Raw genomic sequence first — 23828 nt, forward strand, 5'->3', positions numbered from 1 at the left:
GATGTATCGCTATGACTGTGAGAAAATAAATTCCATAGGGACGGGATACATTTTGAAGAGCACAAGGTACTGGAGGGATTAGTGGGGAACGGACACTAAAAGGCTATAGGATTATGAGTACGATAAAAAAGACTTTGGAAATCTGTGGCTGCTTAGCAATTTGAACACACTAAATGATACTGCCTTATTAGCTACTCTAAATGAGTGGTTTTCAGTTTAAGCACACAAAGAGCACAAGCACATGTGTGTGCATACACACACACACACACACTCACACACTGTGATGACTAGTCCCTATAGCAACAAGGAGGGGTGATACTCTGCAAAGTCTGGGTGCAGAGCCCTGCCCCCTTGCAGCTGGTTGATTAATGGGACTGTGGATACCTCCCGTTGGGGTTGAGGACTTTCAATTGAGGTATTAGGGTTACCAACTGAAGCCCAGCGAAGGTGGGCAGGGATCGCTGTATAACCTAAAAAGACAGAGGAGGCCCCTCTAGGGAGTGTTTGTGCAAAGACCAAGCTGAGTGGGGAGAGCTCTCAGGAGAGAATGCCCTGGGGGACCAGGAGACAAGCTCCACGTTCTGAATGGAGCAAGGTTGGCACGCTCTGCATGAGACACTTGACTGGCGAGTGTCCAAGAGGACACTGGGAGAGTTTGAAGGATGTGGCTACTCCATGTAGCGTTGTGGACGTGGGCAGGGCTGTCAGGTTTGTTCTAAGTAGATGGGGAGACCTCAGAGGATGATGAGACTGGCATATTGACCAGTTAAGGGGAGCGGGCATCTAGCAGTGTTCCTGGTGACTTTATCCCAACTCTCCAGTCATGCAGTCACTGCTAAGCAGACACAGGCACTGTTGTGGTCCAAGGCTCTGACATCCTCCACCCTGGGAGCTTAGACACGTGCTGTTGCTGTCAGAGCAAGCTTGTGTGGCGCATTGTGTCTGCAGTCATTGTGCAGATTTGCTGCTGGACAGGGATGCCAAGTGGGTTGTGTAACAAAGACCCAGTGGCGTCTGTTAGAAGACCTGATCAGTTCTTTATTGGCAAGGGTATGCAGTCTGATATACGACAAACCTGTGATCCCAGAAAGATGTCAAGCTGAAGACTTAGTTTGTGTCCTGTAATCTCATAACTGCCCTCAAAAATGCCACGGGTATGACAGCTGTACCAGCGCCATGACACCTGGATGATTCGGATGGCACTGAGCAAATGGAGGTAGACTTGACGGGCATGCTGCATTCGGACCCATGACTGAATAGTGACACAGGCCCTTGTTTCTTGTGCCATCCGGCACAGAGCCTCGATGCGTCTTTTCTCCAGCTTTCTGGCCAGTATCTTTCTCCACCAGCACTGAATGATCCAAGCACTGAGGGCTGCCTTCAACAGTGTGCGGCGCACCAGGGTGCCTCGCCACCAGGCCTGGATCTTTTTGGCTGCCAGTTTTTGGTAAGAAGGAGTCTGGGATGGTAGTTTTGGCGGTGGTGGTGTTTTCTTGGACTGAGGGTGAGAAAGTAAAGAGACATTATTAAGATGTATTCCCCATTTAGCCCCAGGATACTTTTAGAAGGGGCCTGATTGGATGCTAACGGTCATCACTTCCTCTCAAGTTGAAGAACACTGTTCAGTCAACCACTGACGCAGGCGACCAGGAAAAAATGCCGGCACTATTCCATCCTGTTTCTGATCTTCTCTCTCTGCCAAGCCAATTAAGGAGCACACATCACCTTGTGCCCTGAGTCTCAACCTATAGAAGGAGAACATTTGCTCAATTTAGAGGAAGAACCTTGTGATTCAGAGGCTCCATCTGGACTGGACCACATACGAGGCCCATGGCCTCCCAGATCATCTTCCATTTGATGGGAAGCTAGCGTTCTCTGCTCACTCTGCTCGCTCCTCCTCAACCTCAGCCTGCGGCCTGATAACTCCGTCTGCTAGGTCCTAACGTTAAACTTCCTTCTCCATACAGGTTGAGATCTTTATCACTCTTACTTCTTTTGCTTCTAGTACCTTGCCCCCCCCCTCTCTCTCTCACACACACACACACATACATGCTTCCTTGAACAATTCTGGGTGTGATCTATCCTCTGACAGCACACAGCCACAATCCAGCCCGCACACCCTACTCGCCAGCTCTTCTCAACAATATTCCTACCCTTTCTCACACACATCTCCATGCCTGAGTTCCTGTCTTTCTCAGGTCAGCAAGGCAACTGGAGACGAAGACAACCCCTGGTAAGCAACCTCATCTTTGTCCACTCTAGTTTGGAATAAGGCAGCTGCTTGTCCCAGCCAGCTGGGGACAGTCCTGGTGTCTGACAGTGGCTTTGACAGTGAACATCCAACCCTCTTTCTGACACAAGGATCCTGTTTGAGGCACAAATTCTATGACTGCACTAAGCTGTAGGGCCCAGAGAGGATCCCTGTCAGTCTGGGTGACATAGGTTAAAGATAGGAAAGCTCGCAGGTCACCTCCAACTTCGAACCACCTACCTTTGGAGCAGGCGGAGGTGTGGACTTTGAGTTTTCATTTTTCTTTTGTGGTTTTGGTTTTGGTTCTTTTTCCACAGGGATTTCTTCAGCTTTCATAACCTTTATAACCAGAGTTAAGGGGGAAGACTGTTAGTGGGTATCCTTTGAGTGGCTATGTAACTGTTTTAGCATACGCCCAGTTTTCTAGACACAGCCTCATATCCTGATTAACTAGAAATCAGTTAACTTCTACAGCCTATAACTTACCCCACATAGACAGCCCATGTTTGGAGACAGATGGTTCAAATCTCTCAGGCCTGCAATCTCTTAAATTCCCCCATGGCTGGGGTTATGATGAAGCCATCATCTCAGGTCTGTACTCCTCCTGCCAGGAGGCTGGAAGGAAGAGTGAGGGAAGTGAGCCCATGATGATGTCATAAGGGCACCCGTGATACAGGAATCAGAATGGCTTCTAAGAGTTGGGTAGGATTCCATTCATTCCTACAGAAATTCCCAAAGTTGGACTTTAAATGGGGGTGGAGACAGAAGCTAATGTTCTTCTACTGTGTTGGCAGAAATGTAACTTCAACTACTGTGAAGATGGTCTGGCAGGCTCCAATAATACCAAATACACACCCACCCTCTAACTTATGGCCCCAATCCTGCACAAACGTGAAAAATGAAAACATATCTTCAAAGTGTATACACATGGGTTGAGGTTGTAGTAAGTCGCCAAGCAAGCATGAAGCTCTGGGTTCAATCCTCAGTATTGTATAAACAATATGGGTGTGCATACTTATAATCCCAGCACGCAAGAAGTGGAGACAGAAGGATCAGGAGTTCAAGGTCATCCTCAGCTATATCCAGCAACTTGAATGTAATAAGTTTGAGGCTAGTCTAGGATATAGGAAACTAACAAAAAACAAACAAACCAACAACAACAAAAAAACTGGGTGTGTGGGTGCACACCTTTAATCCTGACACTTGGGTGGCAAAGGCAGATGGATATCTTTAAGTTTGAGGTCAGCCTAGGCTACAGAGTGAGTTCTAGGACATCCAGGACTATTCAGAGGAACCCTGTCCCGAAAACAAGCACACAAAATATTTTAGGGCATGGTAGTGCATGCCTTTAATCCCAGTACTCAGGAGGCAGAGGTAGGTGAATCTTTGCTGTGGAATAACCATTCTGTACACTGTGTGAATGAATATATGTCACTGTGATTGGTTTAATAAACAACCTGACTGGACAACAGCTGAACAGGATAAAGTTAGGTGGGAAAGCCAAACTGAGAATGATGGGATGAGGAAGGCCAGACAGACAGAGAATGAGTTGAACATACAACATGGGATAGAGGTAAAAGCCACAAGACTTCAGGTAGCACATAGATTAATAGAAATTGGCTAAGTTGTAAGAGTTAGTAATAAGTCTGAGCTATTGGCCAAGCATTTTTAAGTAATCATAAGTCTTTGTGTTAGTTATCTGGAAGCAGGCAACTGGGACAGGAAAACTCTACCTACATATGGCAACCAGTGTCCAGGACCATGTATAGCCACATAGCACCTGAGAAAGCTTAAAAAAGGGTTTTAAAACCACAAAAAAAGTGAAATCAAGCGTGGCTTCTTGGTGACTATCTTCCCTCAGATGGGCCCTGTTTGCTAGTGCAAGCAGAGGCATGGCTCCTTTAAGATGTGGCTTCCTGGTTCATGCTAGAGGCACAGATGACTCTTTTGGGAGGTCCTGCTACTGAACACTTAAACCTATTTAGAGTTTTCCATCTGAATCTTTCTTTATTGTGTATCTGTCATCTAATTTTGATCACATGAACCTTTAAACAGCTAAGTGGCATGGCTAGGATCTCTACCTCTGTTTGGGCGGCAGGCTCTACCCTGTTCATCTTCCGAAGAGCCTAGCCTCAGGTCAGAGGTACCAGCGAGGGTCACACTTACTGCCCCAACTCTGGGAAGCTATGGGATCCATGTTTCCACCAAGTGGCACACAGCCCACAAACTTAGAGTTTTCTTAGTTAATAGATCAAAAGTGGAAGCCATCCACCTGCCTACCAGTATAGATGACAAGACAAATTAGTCCAGTCATGCAACCATCCCCAAAAAAGCCCCAGAAGTCACAATGAGCACACAGATACACAGTAGTCTAGAACAGTCTCAAATTCTGTTAAATGAAGATGCCAAGTGTAAAAGATTATCTGCCCCATGAGTTCATGTGTCTGGAATGACAAATCTAATCCACAGGCAAGAGAAGTCAGACGAGCATGTGCCGCTAAACTGAGGATATGCAGGGTAGTGTCTTAAAATAGCACAAAGAAATGGAGCAGAATACTGTAGTGTGTGGTGGTTCTGGAGGAGTTTGACAACGAGTCAAATCAAGAGCTTCATAAAGCTGCAGAAAGAGCTTGTCTCTGTACTGCCGTGGAAGGGCACAAAGGAAACACATCAAATATAAAGGACCATTGGGTCGCTGTCTGTGTTTATGTGCATGAGTTCTAAAGTCTCTATAAGACCGTGGAGGACAGAGGTAAGAAGCAGGCGCATCTTCATTGCATCCTGGACTATCTGTAGGGCTCCCATGTTATCAGCTTCCCCAGAAAGCAATATACTTGCAGGCCTGAAAACCATTAGGCCCTACCTCGGGCACAGACACCTTTGGCTGTTCTGTCTTTCTCTACCCTCGCCAGAGGCAGGTCAAGGGCAGCCACTTTGGCAGAAGCAGGGCCCTATCTCTGTCTGTTCCTGGCTCTGGAAATCCCACCTGAAGGAGAGTTTGAGCAGAAAGGCTTGTGAGTAAGGCATCAGACTCCGGTTCTGAACCTTCCAAGAAACTGTCTGGGGGTAAACTGAGGGATGCACTTGGAGTTTGTGGGAAGCTGGTGTAGGATTATGCAGGACTGTGGGAGAGTGGCAGAGATCATTTCAGGACGGGTCAATCAGCATGAAGTTGAGGGGTTGAATAGTTTTTAGGGAGCACAGGGCATCTGGAACATATGTTGAATGATAAGGGCGTTGGGCAACCCCAAAGGGCAGACTGGAGTCTCTGGATTTCTTTAGATCGCAGTCCAGAAATTTTAAAATAATTGCCTGGGGATAGCACAGTTTAAAGCGTTTGGCCTACAAGTATTAGGACGTTATTTCCATCTCCACAACCCATGTGGAAAAGCTAAGTGTGGTGTCACTGCCTTGTAATGCCAGCACTGGGAAGGCATTGCATCACAAGACAGCAGATCCCTTCGGCCAGCCTTACCTACTTGGATAGTTCCAGACAGTGAGAGACCCTGCCTCAAAACACATGGTGAAGAATTCCTGAGGATACCTGAGGTTGACCTCCGGCCTCCAAACACATGCACACCACACACATACACGTGCATACGTGTGTGCACACTCACATGAGCACACACACATTTTACTCTAGTTCACCCACGAAGAAAATTTTCAAGCCATTTGGTCAGTTCTCTCAGTTCCCGTTAGCAGGAGGTATAACCACCATTCAGCATCTTGTTATCAGAAACGCAGGTCCATCCTTCCTGCAGGTTTATGCTTTGCTTTATTTCTAATTCCTGCTTGATTGTAAACAAAATACTTGTCTGTTTAGTCAGAGCAAGCAGCAAAGGCTTCATTTTTCTTTCCTTTTCTTTTTTCTTCTTTCTTTCTTTCCTTTTTTCTTCTCTCTCTTCCTTCCTTCCTTCCTTCCTTCCTTCCTTCCTTCCTTCCTTTCTTTCTTTTTCTTTCTTTATTTTTTGAGGCAGGGTCTGACTCTATAGCCCTGGCTGGTCTCATGATAGCTGCTCCAAGCCCATGGCTTGTTTGTTTTTGTTTGTTTTGTATCTTTAAACATGGTTCCTGGAGATCAAACTCAGGTCCTTCGTGGCTTTTGTTGCTCCTGATGACAGTGTTGCTGGCTGCAGCAGTCTAGGCTGGCAGCCGTGTCCTCTCACAACTTGAAATACATGATTCCAAACCTGCCTAGCTTTTAGATTTTCTGTTGAGAATTCTCTTATTCTGATGCACCCACCTTTACTTGTGGCTTAGTGGTTTTTTTCTTTCAGTTTTCAGTATATCTTATTTGCCCTTGTATTTGGTATTTTAACTATAATGTTATTTGTACTGTACTTTCCTGGTATCTTGTGCTCTAAATGCCTTTTGAACTTGGATGAGCATCTCTTTCCTAGCCTTGGGAGACTTTCTTTTACAACTTAATTGAAAATGTCTTTTACACATTGGTCGTTAAATTTTTCTTCTGTGTCCACCATTCATGAACTTGCTCATGTCATAGTGTCCATGGATCTTGCATTTTTCATTTGTATATTTTTATTTATCTTTGTCAATGACTGGATATTCCACTTCCTCTACCTTGTCTTCAAGCCCTTACACTCTGTCCTGCTTGTGACCCATTCTATTGGTGAAACTTTCACAGAGCTTTTCATTTGACTTATCACAACATGATTTCCAATATTTCACCTATATTTTCTATACTGCTTCTCTTTATCGAGTGTTCATAGCTTGTGTTGATTTCCTTATGTCATTCATCTGTTGTATTCTCTTGGACATTTCCTGAGGACAGAAAGTGGGAAGGGACAAAAACACAGTAAGACTAGCGATTAGTATTGGGCCATAGAGGAAAAGGGAGAGGAGCAGAACGTAAGTAGAGGGGGGATGTTTGTAGTAAAAGGAGCAGTGGGCTGTGTTTCCTCCCGGATCCCGGCCGCCTGAATAGCTTATGCCTGAAATAATCACATGGAGATCTGTATTAATTAAATTGCTGCCTGGCCCATTATCTCCATCCCCTTATTGGCTAACTCTCACATATTGATCTAACCCATTTCTAATAATCTGTATCGCCACTTGACTGTGGCTTACCAGCATGAGTCTAATCAATGTCCTTCTCGGAGAGGAGAGCCTTGGCGTCTGCCACACTGCCTTCTTCCTCCCAGAATTCTGTTCTGTCCACTCCACCCACCTAAGGGCTCATCTATCAAAAGGCCAAGGCAGCTTCTTTATACAACCAATGAAAGTAACACAGACAGAAGACCCTTCTATACCAGATGTTATTAATAAGAGCTGAGGAACCTTTGTCTAAAAGTGGTACGAAAGGAGTGATCACTCAGCGTAGAAGAGTGCTTTCTCTTGGGAAGCTACAGCACAGAGACCCTATAAACCAGGCCAGGCTGTATTCGTTGGGAGTGGAAAACAGAGACAGGGGAGTGAAAAAAAGCAAAGAGGAGGAGAAGGGGGGGAGTGTAACATGGAGGGCCAGCTTGTTGGGGTTTCTATCCCGCCCGGTACCCCACAACCAGCAAGTTCCAAAGAAAATCAATCACACAGAGATCTCTATAAGGTTATAAACTGATCCGCCCATTTGGTCAGGCTACTTATTAGCTCTTATAACTTATGTTACCCCATTATCCTTATCTACGTTAGCCACATGGGCTCAGTACCTTTCTCAGCGTGACAGCTTACATGTTGCCTCTTCGGTGGTCTGCGCAGGAGTGGCAGAGGAACCTCCCTGCTTCCCAGAATTCTCCTGTTCTCATTGCATCACCTCTACTTCCTGTCTGGTTTTCCCGCCTATACTGCCTGCCTGGCCAAACAGCGTTTTATTAAAATATGATTGACAGAATACAGACAATTCTCCCGCATCAGGGGAAGAAGAGAAAAAGGAGGAGAGAGAAGAAAGGGGAGGAAGAAAAGAGGGAGGAGAAAGAGGAGAAGGAGGGGGAGAGGAGAAAGACGGGAGGAAGAGAAGAGGGAGGAGGAAGAGGAAAAGGAGGGGAGAGGAGAAAGGGGAGGAAGAAAAGAGAGAGAAGAGAGGAGAAAGGGAGGAGGAGGAGGTGGCAACACAGGAACAGAACAGGATGGGCCTGGACTGTTAAAGGAGTAAATCACTTAAAGGGTGCAGTGTATGAATGCTGCCTTGTCTGCTGGATTCGATCTTGAGTCTCTTGGCATGCCTTTCCTGACACGTGGAAATCTGTCTCGCCTCAGGCATTCCTTTGTGAATATGTCAGTGTGTGGTAGTTTCAGGTCCCATTAATCCCTAAACGGTTGTCACTAGAGCAGTGATTGCTTTTATACGGCTATTACTGTACTTTCTTTTTTATTTTAATATTTGATTAAATTTGTCCTCCGGCAGTTTCATACACACATATACTTCATTCCGATCACTATGCCTTCACAGTGGATCTTCTTTTGAGAGATCGGATTACAGACGCTGGTCTGGTCCGTGGGTGGTGCATCACAGATCTGAACACATCCTTCCGGAGTCCAGATGAGAATGCATGTCCTGCTCTATAGTTAGACTTTCTTTGAACCACCATAATCCAAATAATGGCATGGAAACTTCTTGTTAAGTATGAAAGCTTGGCCTTAGCTTAGGCTTGTTCCCAACAAGCTCTAAAAACTTAAATTAGCCCTCTGTATTAATCTACACTCTTCCATGTAGCTCATTACCTCTCTTCCATACTGTATGTCCTACTTCCTCCATGTCTGGCTGGCGAATCCCACCTCTCTTCTTCCCACAGTTCCTTTCTTTCCCTGGAAGTCCTGCCTATCCTCTCCTGCCTATTGGTCATCCAGCTCTTTATTAAACCAATCAGAAGGTGCCTTGGCAGAGATGCATCTTCATAGTGCAAAAAAGATTATCCAACAGCATTGCTTCTGTGTAATCCTTCCCAAATTTAAGCTGCTTGGAGCCTGTGTGAGTTTCCTTCCAGACCTTGGCTCTGACCAGGTTTCCAGCTCACCAAATTCTTAGCTCTCATTCAAAGTGTCTTTCCTGGAATCACACAGTTCTGTTGGCCAGGCTTTAGCGTATAATCCCTGGCACTTACTCTGAGTTCCTCAAGACTGTGATCTGGTTCTGCTGGGCCACTGACAAGAAGGGGATCTATGAACTTACCTGGCGCAAGTGAGAAGGAACCACAAAACACACAACAAACCCACTGAGGAGTTTATTAGAGGGGGCGTGCATAGGCCTGGGGAATTGGTGTGCAGAGATGGTGTATCCAGCTTTTAAAACCTGCCTAGCATATAGGCAGAAGGGGTTGATGTGGCTATGTCATATGCAGATAACGTAGATGACGGGGCTCACATATGCACACAAGGACTTAGCAGAGTCATACGTGGATGTAACCACGCATGGGGGCACGTGAGTCACATGGGGCCCTTTAACATTCAGGCACTTCTGCCTGAGGGCTTGTCTTCACGTGCATGGCTCTAGAACCCGGAAGTGCAGCCTTATTTGTGGCTGAATAATTGCAGTCTATTTATTTATTTATTTTATTTATTTATACTTATTTATTTATTATCTTCTTGAGAACTTTATATATAAGCACTGCATTTAAATAATTCCAATCCCTCCCTCTCTCCAGCTCCTCCTGTGCTCCTCCCCTGCTCCCAAAGTCACGACCTTTACAGAAGGGGTCTTTTTGAAGTGGCATCTTGCCACTGCTCTACTGAATGCTGGGTTTTAAGTACAAAGTGCTGAGATCCAGTGCCAAGAAGTCCCCCCTATTTTTCTGTTCCTGAAAATTCCCAATACGGAGGCACAGTGTAGTCGGGCATTGTGGCACACACCTTTAATTCCAACATTCAAAGATATAGGCAGATCTCTGAGTTCAAAGCCAGGCTGTTTTGCAGAGTGAGTTCCAGGACAGTCAAGGCTACAAAGAGAAACCCTGTCTTAAAATTAAAATTCAAACCAGAACAAAAAACAGAGCACAGGTTTTCTGAACCTTCCTGTGTTAAATTGTGGCTCCTGTGGCTCCTGTGCCTGCTCTTGGGAGGGAGGGAGGGGAGAGGGAGAGTGAGAGGGAGGGAGGGATAGATGGATGGTGGGAGGGGTGGATGGAAGGAGTACATCACTTTAAAGTCAATCCCTTGGGGACATACTCTGGATTTGCCCTCCTGCAGTATTAAGATTACAGTTGCCTGCACCAGCTAAAGTATTCAGGGACCACCCACCTGAATGGCTGTTCTCCAGCGTTCCCAGTTTATCACCTGGGAGACAGTGTCTGCTATTGTCTGCCGGTCTCCTAACCAGAACTCTTTCTATTTCTGTGGTCTACAGCATTCCAACAGTAATGAGAGTTATTATTGATAACATGACAGGGCATCTCAGGTTTCTAGAACACTCTTTTCAATGTCATGCTCATCCAGTGTAATTTCAAGAAGGCTTAGTATTGCTTATTTGGCAATGATTCTCACAGAATGTAACATCAAGCCTTACTAGTTAAAGTCTTTTTCAAATATTTTATATACTTATTTCACAAAAAATTATGTGTATGAATGTTTGTCTGCATGTATACAGTATCACATGTATACAGGATCACATGTATACGGTGCTTCATGGGCAAGAAGAGGGTGTCAGATCCCCCAGAATGGAGCTGACTGGTGGTTGTGAGTCACCATATGGGTAAAGGGAATCAAACCCAGGTCTACTGCAAGAGCAGCAAGTGCTCCTAACTGCTGAGCCTTTCTCTGGCTACTATCTTTTACAAATCATTGGAGACACTTTTTGGGGCCAGAAACTAACCCAAAATTCGTTTGAGATCAAAAGATTTCATATAGAACTTGATTTGGAAAGATTTGTCAGAAATGTCAGAAGGTTTAAACCATTTCCTTACGGACTGGACAGGCAGCTTAGCGATTAAGAGCCTTTCTGCTCTTGCAGAGGACATGGTGGCTGGTAACCAGATCAGATGCCATCTTCTGGCCTCTAAAGGCACTGGGCATGTGCACAGATCTACAACCAGGCAAAATACCCATACACATAAAATGAAAATAAATTGAAATTTTTTTAAAAAATTTCACTAAACAGGATCATAGTCATTTTGAAACAGGCAAATACAGAAAAATTACATATTTGTAAGATACAATACACAGTGCTTTAGAAATTAAGGATCTCATTTTGTGTTAAATCTCAAGTTTCTTAGAACTGAGGAAAAGGGTATTACATGTGACATTGCAGTCTTCCTTGTTGCACGGCGACTTATAAGAGACTTGGGGAGAGGGTGTGACCCACATCAAAATAACCAAGAATTTCTTTTCTCAGAAACCTCTTTAGGTAACTGAAGTGGGTCTAAGCCAGTTTCCTTTGTGTGCCGCCCATGAAGCTGTGGTTTGCTCTGACATTCCCCATGACTGGCATCCACACCCCCTTTGACTGGCATCCTCTACTTAGTAAGGATGAAGAGAAAGAAGAACAGAGAGCAGGAGCAGTAGAGGTAGAGAGACATCTAAAGAGAGGGCAGTTCAGATGAGCTGAGATAACCATGCCTCCAGAGCCGACTGGCTCTGAGAGAATTGTTCTGGAGCAGCGAGGAAGCTGTTCCTAGAGAGCAGGGTTCTATCCATGGCGGAGCCACAAATCCAGGTCCTCTGTGGAATCATGAATTGTGGATTCAAGTGCTAAAGAAATGCTTATTGTGACTGTTATGGTAAGTGCAACCCAATTAAAGTAATTATCAAATATTGAATAGGCAGGCATTTGTTCAAATAGATACACCACAAATGGCCACCATTCATAAAAGAATGCTCAAAACCTTGAGTTTTACAATCCCATGTCTGGTGGGGTTGGAAACTGCTAATTATTCATAGTGACATGATTTGTAAGAGCCCAAGTGCAGACAATCCGCCCATCAAGTGGTGAGCGTAAAACTGTGATCTATTCACACATCGGAGTGGTTTGCAGTATTGATGCACAAGGATGATCTATAGTTGTGATCCTGAAACTTGCTCTGTGGACCGGGCTGGCCTTGAACTCAGAGATCCACCTGCCTCTGCTTCCTGAATGCTGGGACTAAAGGCGTGCGCCAACACGCGCACCTTCCCTGCCACTCCGTAACTGTAATTTTGCTACTGTTATGATTCATAATGTAAATATCTGATATGAAATCCCCAAAGGGGTCAAGACCCACAGCTTGAGAACCACCACCCTAGGGGACCAGGAGACAAGCTCCACGTGCTGAACGGGAACAAGGCTGGCATGCTCTGCGTGAGACACTTAATGACTGGCCGAGTGTCCAAGAGGACACTGGGAGAGTTTGAAGGATGTGGCTACTCCATGTAGCAGTTGTGGACGTGGGCAGGGCTGTCAGGTTTGTTCTAAGTAGATGGGGAGACCTCAGAGGATGATGAGACAGTGGCATATTGACCAGTTAAGGGGAGCGGGCATCTAGCAGTGTTCCTGGTGACTTTATTCCAACTCTCCAGTCACACAGTCACTGCTAAGCAGACACAGGCACTGTTGTGGTCCAAGGCTCTGACATCCTCCACCCTGGGAGCTTAGACACGTGCTGTTGCTGTCAGAGCAAGCTTGTGTGGAGCATTGTGTCTGCAAGCATTGTGCAGATTTGCTGCTGAACAGGGATGTCAAGTGGGTTGTGTAACAAAGACCCAGTGGCGTCTGTTAGAAGACCTGATCAGTTCTTTATTGGCAAGGGTATGCAGTCTGATATACGACAAACCTGTGATCCCAGAAAGATGTCAAGCTGAAGACTTAGTTGGTTCCCTATAAGTTCATAGCAACCCTGGAAAAAGCCACGGGTATGGCAGCTGTACCAGCGCCATGACACCTGGATGACGTGGGTAGCGTAAAGCAAACGGCAATACTGCTGACGGCTTTGCACCATTCGGACCCATGACTGAATAGTGACACAGGCCCTTGTTTCTTGTGCCATCAAGTGCAGGACTATCAGCCGTCTCTTCTCCAGCTTTCTGGCCAGTATCTTTCTCCACCAGCACTGAATGATCCAAGCACTGAGGGCAGCCTTCAACAGTGTGCGGCGCACCAGGGTGCCTCGCCACCAAGCCTGGATCTTTCTGCTGGCCTTCAGTACTTTCTTAGATGAAGGTTGTCGATGTGGCTGTTGTAGGGTGTAAGGTAAAGAATGGTTTCAGTTTTCAAGGGTATAGATACTGATAAATTACATCTTTAACGATGTAAATAAGCCCCGTCCTCAGTCCCTCCTCATGCAGTCACACACACACGCGAGAGAGAGAGAGGGGGGGGGGATAAGAGAGAGCAAGAGACACTATGTGATCAAAGTACATTATATAGATTATAGATTTACATGAGAAAAGAATAAAGCTATAGTAAGAGAATCTAGAGAACACATTCTCCACGGTGTTCTCTGTTGATGCCCTGGTCCTGTGTCACTAAACATGGATGCCTCTCAAGTTCTTGAGCATGAGGCAGGGCAACAGAATGAGCCACAAAGGCAGGAGGGCCTACTACCAGAGCTTGGTCCCCTTTCTGCTGTATCAGGCAAAGATACCTTGTCACCTTAACCCTAAGTCCCTATGTCCCCATTTATAGCATGTGCTACATTAATTCTGGTAAGTTTTTTTTTTAAATTTTATATGTATGAGTGTTGGGCCTGCATGTATGTTCATACCATGTGTGTGCTTGGTGTCCTCAGAAGTCAGAAAAGGACATCAGGTCCCCAGGAAATGGATTAACAGGCAAGTGTGAGCTGCCATGTGGGTACTGGAAACTGAACCCAGGTCCTCTGGAAGAGCAGCCAGTGTTCTTAACCACTGACCCATCCCTTCAGCCCCTCACTTAGGTATCTATGAACCTGGCTGGCCAATCTAGAGCAAGAGCCTTGTAATTTATAGACTCTTTCTGGGCAGGACCACAATCTGAGACTGGGATTTCCTAGCAGGAATTTTCAGGCAGCTGGCATTCTTTTCTCTCTGCCTTCCCTCTCTACTGCAGCCACCAATGTCCCCTGGTTAGGTCCTAATATTAAACTTATCTTCTCACACAACTTGGGGTCTGACCTCATCTGTTTCTCACTTTTACTTCCAAAACCTTTAACTTCAGTTAACACAACCATATCCACACTCTTACACAATCCTGGATATACAAGTTCTTCTGTTTAGATATGTTCCCCAAACACAGATCTCACACCCCACTCCCCAGTTCACAGGGCATTATTCTCAGTCTCTGGGGTTCCCCCACTCAAGACATCTTGTCTCAGGTAGATAAGAAGACAGTCAAAGGAAAACAACCTTTGTCCAACCCATCTTGGATAGGGAAAGTGGTTTGTGATGGTTGCTTTGAGTCAGCATCCCAACCTCTTGCTCACACAGGTCTGTGTGGAGCATAAATTCCATGACCCTTCTGTGGGGAAAACCACCATAAGTCTGGGTGGCATAGGTCAAAAATACGGCAGATCAGGGATACCTCTAACCTTGAGGCCTCGCACTACTATCTTTGAAGAGGATGGAAGCATTGACTTTTTTTCCTTTTTCGGTTTCTGTTCTATTGTTGACTGTGATAGTTCCGTGATTGTGTAGACTTTTTCAATTTCGATGTCACACCAACCATTCCCCTTCTATAACCAGAATTAAAGGAGAAATCTGTGAGTGGGTTATTAGTTGAACAATTACATAACCATTTAAGGACATGCCCAGTTTCCTCGGGTCCCCAGCATCCCTAGACACAGCACTTATTTCCTGATTAACTAGGAATTCACCTTCAATAGCCTACAACTTACACTACATTGAGAGCCCATGACTGGAGACAGATGGTTCAAATCTCCCAGGCCTGCAATCCCTTAAATTCCCCCATGGCTGGGGCTATGATGGAGCCATCATCTCAGGTCTGTACTCCTCTTGCCAGGAGGCTGGCAGGAAGAGTGAGGGAAAGGAGCCTGTGATGATGTCATAAGGGCACCCATGATACAGGAATCAGAATGGCTTCTAAGAGTTGGGAAGGATCCTATTCATTCCTACAGAAATTCCCAACATTGAGCTACAAGATCAGGACACTGGTTTATTGAACAGAGGTGACAAAAATCTTAGTTATTTTGATCCAGTAGAAATATTAAAATTAGTGCAATCTGACATATCAACAGGGCTTTCAATACATGAATTTCAGCTCAGTCACACAGTGGATCTAAATAATAAGCCTATGACAAAATACATAGCAGGTGCTTTGCAGAAGGAGATTCGTGAATGGCTCCTGAAAATATGTCCATACTAGAGAAATGAGGTAAGAAACGGGCAGCCTTAAGTGGGGGCGCTGGCAGAAAGTAAGAGCAGTCTTCCATTCTGTTGGCAGAAGTGTGCCCCAAACTACTACTGTGGAATATGCCTTGGCGGTTTCCAATAATGCCAAATCATCACCCACCCTATAGCCCAAGGTCCCACTCCTGGGAACAGATGGGAAATGAAAATGTACAGTCTGAGGTTTGTAGTTCAATCCCCAGTATTCTATAATTTTGATGTGGGTGTGCATACCTGTAATCTCAGCACTCAGGAAGTAGAGAAGGATCAGAAGTTCAAGGCCTTCCATTCTCAGCAACATATACCAAGTTTGAGGTTCTCTTGGTTATAGCAGACACAATCCTAAAATACACACACATGCACACACACACACACACACACACACACACAGATGTCAAGATGTCTCAGTGAGTTAAGTGCTTGTCATACAAGTCCAAGGTCCTGAGTTCAATCTCCAGATTCCACGAAGAGGTGGAAGATGAGACCTGAGTCCACACAACTGTCCTGTGACATCCACACAGGCACTGCAGCATATTCACCCCATGAAAAAGAAAATGTGTCCATGGCAGTTTTATTTTTGATCAAAAGAGGAAGCAACACGACTGTCCACCAGCATAGGTGACTAGAAAAATAATCATATTTGTATATCTAGCAGTGGCAACAGGCACACAGACACATAGTGATATAGTGTGCTAAATGAACCCAGTGTGAAATATTATCTGCCAAATGACTCCTTGGATGTACGATGATAAACCTAATCTATGGGCAGAGAAATCCCACCACCATTTACAGCCCCAGTAAGGATATAAAGGGAGTGCCAGAATTAACACAAGGAAGTCCAGAGCAGTAGACTGTCTGTCTGGGGTGGGGAGACAGCTGGAGGACTCACCAACTCAGATGCTTCATGAAGCTGCAAAGAAAGCTTGCCTCTGTACTGTTGGGAAAGAGTACCGGCTAAACACAGCACATGGAAGGACGGCGTGTGTTTACGTATCACTAAAAAAGAAAGGGGGCAGAGCATGGAGGCTCTTGCCTTTAATCCTAGCATGCAGAAGGTAGACAGACAGATGTCTGTGAGTTCCAGGCCAGCTGTGGTTAACCTTGTCTCAAAAAACAACAAAGGACTCTTGAGAATATCCAAGGCTAGCTTTAGGTCTTTGATGGTCTGGACACTCAATCAATCTATACCTAGGCATTAAATAATTTTATGTGTATGTGTATGATGTGTATAGGCACACGTGTGCCATAGTATGTATATGGAGGTCAGAGGACAACTTGCAGGAGCCGGTTCTGTCCTGCCATGTGGGTTCCAGGGACTGGCCTCATGTCATCAGATTTGGTGGGAAGTGCCTTTACCAATGAGCTAACTGGACAGTCAGAGGCTTTTTCTTCCTGCTTCCAGTGATTTATTTTTGTCTTTTCTATGCATTGTTGTTGTGTCTGTGTGAAGGTGTCAAGTCCCCTGAAACTGGACTTACAGACAACTGAGAGCTGCAATGTGGGGCCTGAAACTAGGTCCTCTGGAAGAGAGCCCACTACACTTAACCCCTGAGGCATCGCTCCTGCCTCCTCGTTTCTTTATTTCCTTTCCTTTCCTTTCCTTTCCTTTCCTTTCCTTTCCTTTCCTTTCCTTTCCTTTCCTTTCCTTTCCTTTCCTTTCCTTTCCTTTTCTTGTTTTTCTTTCTTCCTTTTCTTTTTCATTCATTCTTTCTTTCTTTTCTTTCTTTCTTTCTTTCTTTCTTTCTTTTTTTTTTTTTTTTTTTTTTGAGACAGGGTCTTGTAACTCTGCATGGCCTGGGACTAGTTATGTAGATGGAGCTGGCCTCAAAATCTCAGAGCTCCATCTGCCTCTCAAGAGCTGGGAGTAAAGGTAAGCCCCACTAAGGCCAGCAGCTGGTTTTGTTCTTTAATGGCGGGTGTGTTCCCTGGCAGGCTCACAGAGCAACCGCTAGTCCAACAAGGATGGCTGTGGGTCCCTGTAAGATCTCCAGGGTGGCAGGCTGGTCCCGCCATGCGGCAGGTGAGTCATGCAGGCAGATACAGCGGATAAAAGGCTCACAGGACATAGTAAATAGACATAAGCCTAAGAATAAGCTAAATATTTATTACTTAAAGAAGAGGGAGACAGAGAGACATGGAGATAAACATAGAGAGAGATAGAGACACGTGTGCACACGCTAAGAGACAGGAAACAAGAGAGAGGGTTAAGATGGCGAGGAGGGAGGTCAGAAGTGGCTGGGAGTGGGCGTGGTTAGGGCTTAAAGGGACCAGACCCAAAGGAATAACATTCCTGGATCCTTTTTATAATAAAAAGTAAAAGGCTAGACATTACAGTTTGAAGGAATTGGGGCGGCAAATTCTCAAGACTGCTTCCGGCTAATTTGTGGGTGTCGTCTTTGGGGGGGGTGGAGAGATCCGAGAGAAGGCTGGGCACTGGCCACATCCTGGCATAGTTGGTCTCTGCTCCATGGAAATGTTTGATGTCCCTTGTACCTGGTTAGGGTATTGGCAGAACAGAGGACAAAGTTAAATTAAGAAAAAAAACATTTTTAGGACCAGGGAATTGAGGGGTTTGTATCTGACCTATTTATGGTGGGTTTTTAAAATTTTGTTTCCTGGAACTCATAAGAAAAATAGAAGTTTTAAACATATAATGGCTGTGGTATATTTTTGTACAATGAAAAATATTTTTTATTTGGTGGGGCAACCTGGCAAAACCTCTCAGCTATCAAACTGTCAGAGATCTTTGAGAAGGATAAGATTTTACTTGAGTTACTGATTAAAAAATGACACAGAACTTACTTGGTTGGCATCTAGAGCTACTCTTTTGGGTCCTCCCTGGTCGCTGAAGATTGCATTTGACCTTTACTGTTTAGTGCAGAGCCTGTCAGGCTTTAGAAGACCCTGTGGGCTAAGAAATCTGTATGAAGACAGGCCTACCTTACCCGGGCAGCTAGGCTGTCGATTCCAGTGATTCTGTCCACATCTGGAGGTCTCCAGTTTAGGTGAAAGGCAGTTTTTGCCCAATGGTCAGCGCTTGGCAGTTGAAGCGAACTGCAGATGGACGTTGGTTTGTCTTCTGTCTTCTTGGAGGAAACAGAGTGCTTGCTAGGAGCCAACCTGTCTCTTTTTGTTATGAAAAGCTTTTTAAATAATTAAATATTTAAATATCACATTCCCCAGATCTCTGAGCAGTTGACGCTGTTTATTAGGTATAGCTGTAGTATAGAATCTGTCTGGAAGGTTGGGTTTGAGTTTGACTGTACTGACTCTTAACAGGTAAGATCCATATTTGTAAAAAGACAGAAAGAAAGAAAAAAAAAACTTGGGTCTTCTCTTTCTTTTCATTACTTTGGCTAAGGGTTTGACAATCTTGTTTAAAGAACCCACTCTTGATTTCATGGATTATATTTTTTGTTCCTACTTCACCAATTTCTATGCAATTTCAATACATCTTTATCTTCATTATTTCTCCTTATCTGCTTTGGGGTTTGGTTTGTTCTTATTTTTGCAGTATGTTAAGGTGCATGATTAGCTTAGTTACTTGAGATGAGATCTCGCTGATTTTTATTTTTTTAAATGTAGGCACTTAGAGCTATAAACCTCCATATTTTTTTCTTCTTTTTGGTTTTCCAAAACAAGGTTTCTCTATATAACAGTACTAAAGTACTGAATGTCTTGGAACTGGCTCTGTAGACCAAGCTGGCCTCGAACTCACAGAGATCTGCCTGCCTCTGCCTCCCAAGTGCTGGGATTAAAGACGTGTGCCACCACTGCCAGCATAAGCATCCTCCTTAAGACTGCTTTAAATTCTTTAAATCGTCCCCCGTTGGAGTTGGTATGTTGCATTTTCATTAAGTTCTAAAAATTTAAATTTTTTTCAATTCTTCTATGACCTACTTATTTAATCGAGTTATTTAATCACCATGGGCTTCTAAAACTTCTTTTAATTTTTATTGATCATATTTGTTTGACAGTTTCATACGTGTGTTTAATCTATTCTGATCGATATCTTCTCCATCTTCTATCCTCTTTCCTCACTCAGTGACCCCCTCTCAATCCTTCCCTCAAGCTAATGCCTTTTTGATTGACCATGGCTATTAGCCTGGCCTTGGGCTATGTGGGTCAGCCTGCTTGGCACTCCACAGGTCTATGTGCCTCCCCGCTCTGCCAGCCCATGTTGATTTTCCCTTTAGTGTGTGTGTTTGTGTGTGTGTACATGAGCACACATATAAGTCGTGAGAGCATGTGTACTTCTGTGAGTATGGATAGGTTAGAGGACAAGTTTTAGGGGTCAGTTTTCTCCTTGCTCTATGGGGATCCTGAGACTAGATCTCAGGTATCAGGATCAAGAGCCATTATTCACCGAGCAACCTCACTGGGCCCCTGGTTTTTTGAAACAGAATCTTATTAAGTAGTTCATTTTGACTTGGAACTCAGTATGGAACCCAGGTGTGCAGTGGTTTGAATGAGAATAACTATACTGGAATTTTTGTTTTCTGTAGGAGCCAGCCATGATAAGCTAAATATGAAACCCAAAGGAAGTTCTTTTTTTAAAATTTTATTGATTTTTATTGAGCTCTACATATTTCTCTATCCCCCTCCCTGCCTCTCCCCTCCCCTTCTCAACTCTCTCCCAAGGTCCATGCTCCTAATTTACTCAGGAGATCTTGTCTTTTTCTACTTCCCATGTAGATTAGATCTATATATGTCTCTCTTGGGGGTCCTCATTGTGGTCTAGGTTCTCTGGGATTGTGATTTGTAGCCTGGTTTTCTTTGCTTTATGTTTAAAAACCACTTATGAGTGAGTACATGTGATAATTGTCTTTCTGTGTCTGGGTTACCTCACTCAAAATAATGTTTTCTAGTTCCATCCATTTTCCTGCAAAATTCAAGCTGTTGTTATTTTTTTCTGCTGTGTAGTACTTCATTGTGTAAATATACCACATTTTTCTTATTCATTCTTTGGTAGGGGAGCATTTAGGTTGTTTCCAGGTTCTGACTATGACAAAAATGCTGCTATGAACATAGTTGAGCACATGTCCTTGTGGCATGATTGAACATCTTTTGGATATATACCCAAAAGTGGTATTACTGGGTCTTGAGGAAGTTTGTTTCCTAATTTTTTGAGAAATTGCCACACTGGCGTCCAAAGGGGCTGTGCCAGCTTGCACTCCCATCGGCAATGCAAGCTGGTATCAGCAAAGTGTTCCCTTTACTGTGGTGGGCGTGGTCAATCGATAGAATAAACAGACCAATACTACATAAAAGATTTAGCTTTTAATCAAAAGGGGAAAACTTACAAGACCTGAGATCCCATGAATACCAATGGAGCTGGAAAACAGAAGGGGGAGGGGGCAAGGCACTTCGATCTTTTATAGCCCGAATGGCCACACCTTAAGCAGAATGTGATTGACTGAGATTCCCCATCATCTCCCCCTTTGTCTAAACAAGATTGAACTAAACCCAATACAACTATATATAGTAGGAACAGATATCAAATATAAAAATTACAAACAACAAATAGTATAAAGCAAGAAACATATAACAAAAGTTTTACTAAACATTTTATTTTCAAGGAGTCTAGATAATGTAGATGGTAACTACAACTATCTAATCTTCAACTCCATCAAAGATCTGAGAAGGGAAATAATTCTACTCAAGCAGCCCAGAAGTACAAGCGGGAAACTTCCAAAATGTGCAACAAATGAAAGAGACAACTGATTATCTGGGCAATCACCCAAAGTCTCGTTTGCAATGTTGAGTCAACCAACTTTGGCTACGACCTAACCTAACTGACATGTCATTTTTCAAAGGCAAGGAACCTTTTAGAACTCTCTTACCCTGTCTTGGCAAGATAAGACAGTCCTGTTTTTATCCATTTACTGATATTCTGTAATTCTGTCAGTGGTTGAGGTATGGGCTTTTTCTTTGCCCAAAGGCCAGTTCTGCCAGGAAAAAGACAATCTCCAAGTGGAGTGTCTTTGGTGCTCAACGTTCTCTCGGGAGTAGAGAGGTGATGCCAGGAGTGAAGTGTCTCGTTAGCACGAAATTCTAAGTTAAATTAAAGGCCATTCTTTTACAGCTCTTTGAAGAGGTTGAAGATTATACTATCTATATTAAATGTAATCTCTATGTATCTAAGGAACCTGATTAGCCTAAATATAAGTATGACAAATATATATAACTATTGATTTATAATTCTCGATATCTATCTAACTTGAAGACTAAGAGAATAAACAACTGTGCAATGAATGAGGACAATGATCTCCAAATGTAAACAATGTATATCATTACATAAACAATATATAAATATCTTAATCAGAGGTAGAAATGTAAATATATGTATATATATATCAATACAAATAGAGATAGAATCATACTCACATACAATATTCAATATATCAATATACAAGAATCAACACCAATACAATTTTCTAAAAACAATAACTCACAAATACCAATATATTATTATCCCATCACCAATCAATCTCCCCTTTTTTAAATACAAAAATAATGATAAACACCCCTGAGCCCATAAAATACTTCCCCCATCCCCTCATCCCTACATCAATTATAATCAACCCCTAAATGATGTCCCTAAACCTGAGGTCAAACTCTAGTGGGAGAGGGGACGTCGTCCTCTAAAAAGAGGGGATGTCGTCCTCTAAAATTGTCTATTTTCGTTCTTCTACACGTTGATATCCAGTTATGCCAGCACCATTTGTTAAATATGATTTCTTTTTTCCATTTGATAGTTTTTGCTTTTTTGTCACAAATTAGGTGTTTGAAGGTATGTGGATTAATATCCTACCCTCTCAACTTGGTATTCTCTTTTGGGCATGTGTGAGCTCAGCTTTTTTTTTGTATATAATTTACACATTTATTGACTTTATGCCTTGACTAAAAGTCCCTCTCCCCTCCTCCTCCCTACCCATTCTCCCCATGTGAATAATTGTACCTGTCTTCTTCATTAGTCAAGTGTGGGCTTTCTTTTTTTAGATTTTCTATTGTTTTTATTGAGATATTTATTTTTCTCCGCTCCCCTCCTTTCCTCTCCTCCCCCCTTCTACCCTCTTCCATGATCCCCATGCTCCCAATTTACTCAGGAGATCTTGTCTTTTTCTACTTCCCATATAGATTAAATCCCATGTATGTCTCTCTTAGAGTCCTCATTGTTGTCTAGGTTCTCTGGGATTGTAAAAATATAGGCTGGTTCTTCTTTGCTTTATGTCTAAAAGCCACTTATGAGTGAATACATATGATATTTGTCTTTTGGGTCTGGGTTACCTCACTCAATATGATGTTTTCTAGATCCATCCATTTGCCTGCAAATTTCAAGATGTCATTATTTTTTTTCTGCTGTGTAGTACTTCATTGTGTAAATTTACCAATGTACCACATTTTCCTTATCTATTCTTCAGTCGAAGGGCATTTAGGTTGCTTCCAGGTTCTGGCTATGACAAACAATGCTGCTATGAACATATTTGAGCACATGTCCTTGTGGTACGATTGACATGGTCAGCTTTTTAACATGGGTTATAGGAATTGAACTCAGGTCCTTGTGCACACAATGCAAGCACTTCACTACAGAGCTATTTCCCAACTTCAAGAGCTGATAGTCTTTATAAAAGATTCTTTGTATGACTTTTCTGTAGCAGCACAAATGGGCGAATACACGGTTACTTCCTGTCCTTTCCCCTGAGGCTTTCATCGCGTCAGAGCCCGGTGGTGATCAGGAGGCCACACTGGAACTTTCAGGGTCTTTGCAAATAAAGCACGGCCTTTCATTTCCACCTTACAATGAACAGCATTTGGGGTGCATTTATAATTCTTGTTTAAAATGAGATTCTCGCTGAGGTGTGGTGGCACACACCTTGAATTCCAGCTCTCGGGGAGACAGAGGCAGGTGGATCTCTGTGGACTTGAGGTCAGCCTGGTCTATAGTGAGTTTCAGAACAAAAAAGCTGTCTCAAAAAACAAAAAACAAAACAAACAAACAAACAAACAGAGAGAGAGAGAGAAGTTGAGGTGCTGGTCCTCTCTCTGCTCTGCTGTTGCTGCCAAGAGTCTGAATTACTCCCCAGGCAGTAACTATTGGCTTCATTTCTTCTTCACACATTCCAGCATCTCATAGCATGTCTGGTTCCATCTGTTTCCAGTCATCTTAGCTCAGCTGGCTGGCTGGCTCACACTGGTTTTCCTAAAGAATCTCTTTCAGACTCTCCCTCTCATCAACGGCAGGAATCCTCCCTTCAATGTTTCCTTTCTGAGGACCCCACATTTGACCACCACCGGAACCCCTGGTTCTTTCAATTCTATCGAGCGAGTTGTC

General features: G+C 43.8%; 2 protein-coding genes across 2 annotated transcripts; both read right to left on the minus strand.

The window, feature by feature from the left end:
* Positions 1–1017: 1017 nt before the first annotated feature.
* Positions 1018–2882, minus strand: LOC125389089 (IQ domain-containing protein F5-like). The gene is made up of 3 exons (XM_048417507.3): positions 2738–2882; positions 2492–2590; positions 1018–1498 (listed from the first exon to the last, which is right to left on the minus strand). Exons 1-3 carry the CDS (start codon positions 2753–2755, stop codon positions 1031–1033), a joined length of 585 nt encoding a protein of 194 aa, XP_048273464.3. The 5' UTR covers positions 2756–2882; the 3' UTR covers positions 1018–1030.
* A 10005-nt stretch (positions 2883–12887) lies between these two features.
* Positions 12888–15127, minus strand: LOC125388980 (IQ domain-containing protein F5-like). Its single transcript, XM_048417378.3, has 3 exons — positions 14983–15127; positions 14677–14820; positions 12888–13344 (listed from the first exon to the last, which is right to left on the minus strand). The coding sequence occupies exons 1-3, from the start codon at positions 14998–15000 to the stop codon at positions 12901–12903; spliced, it is 606 nt and encodes a 201-aa protein (XP_048273335.3). The 5' UTR covers positions 15001–15127; the 3' UTR covers positions 12888–12900.
* Positions 15128–23828: the final 8701 nt, after the last annotated feature.

Source organism: Myodes glareolus, chromosome 4 (assembly GCF_982192425.1).
Source record: "Myodes glareolus chromosome 4, mMyoGla1.1, whole genome shotgun sequence".
In the NCBI taxonomy this organism is placed as follows: domain Eukaryota; kingdom Metazoa; phylum Chordata; class Mammalia; order Rodentia; family Cricetidae; genus Myodes; species Myodes glareolus.

What these genes read in the sequence shown, in the direction of transcription:
- LOC125389089 (XM_048417507.3), bottom strand. An exon ending in CACCTCCGCCTGCTCCAAAG is followed by an intron (nt 1,499 to 2,491) that starts GTAGGTGGTTCG and finishes TCTCACCCTCAG; the next exon opens with TCCAAGAAAACACCACCACC.
- LOC125388980 (XM_048417378.3), bottom strand. An exon ending in TAGTAGTGCGAGGCCTCAAG is followed by an intron (nt 13,345 to 14,676) that starts GTTAGAGGTATC and finishes ACCCTACAACAG; the next exon opens with CCACATCGACAACCTTCATC.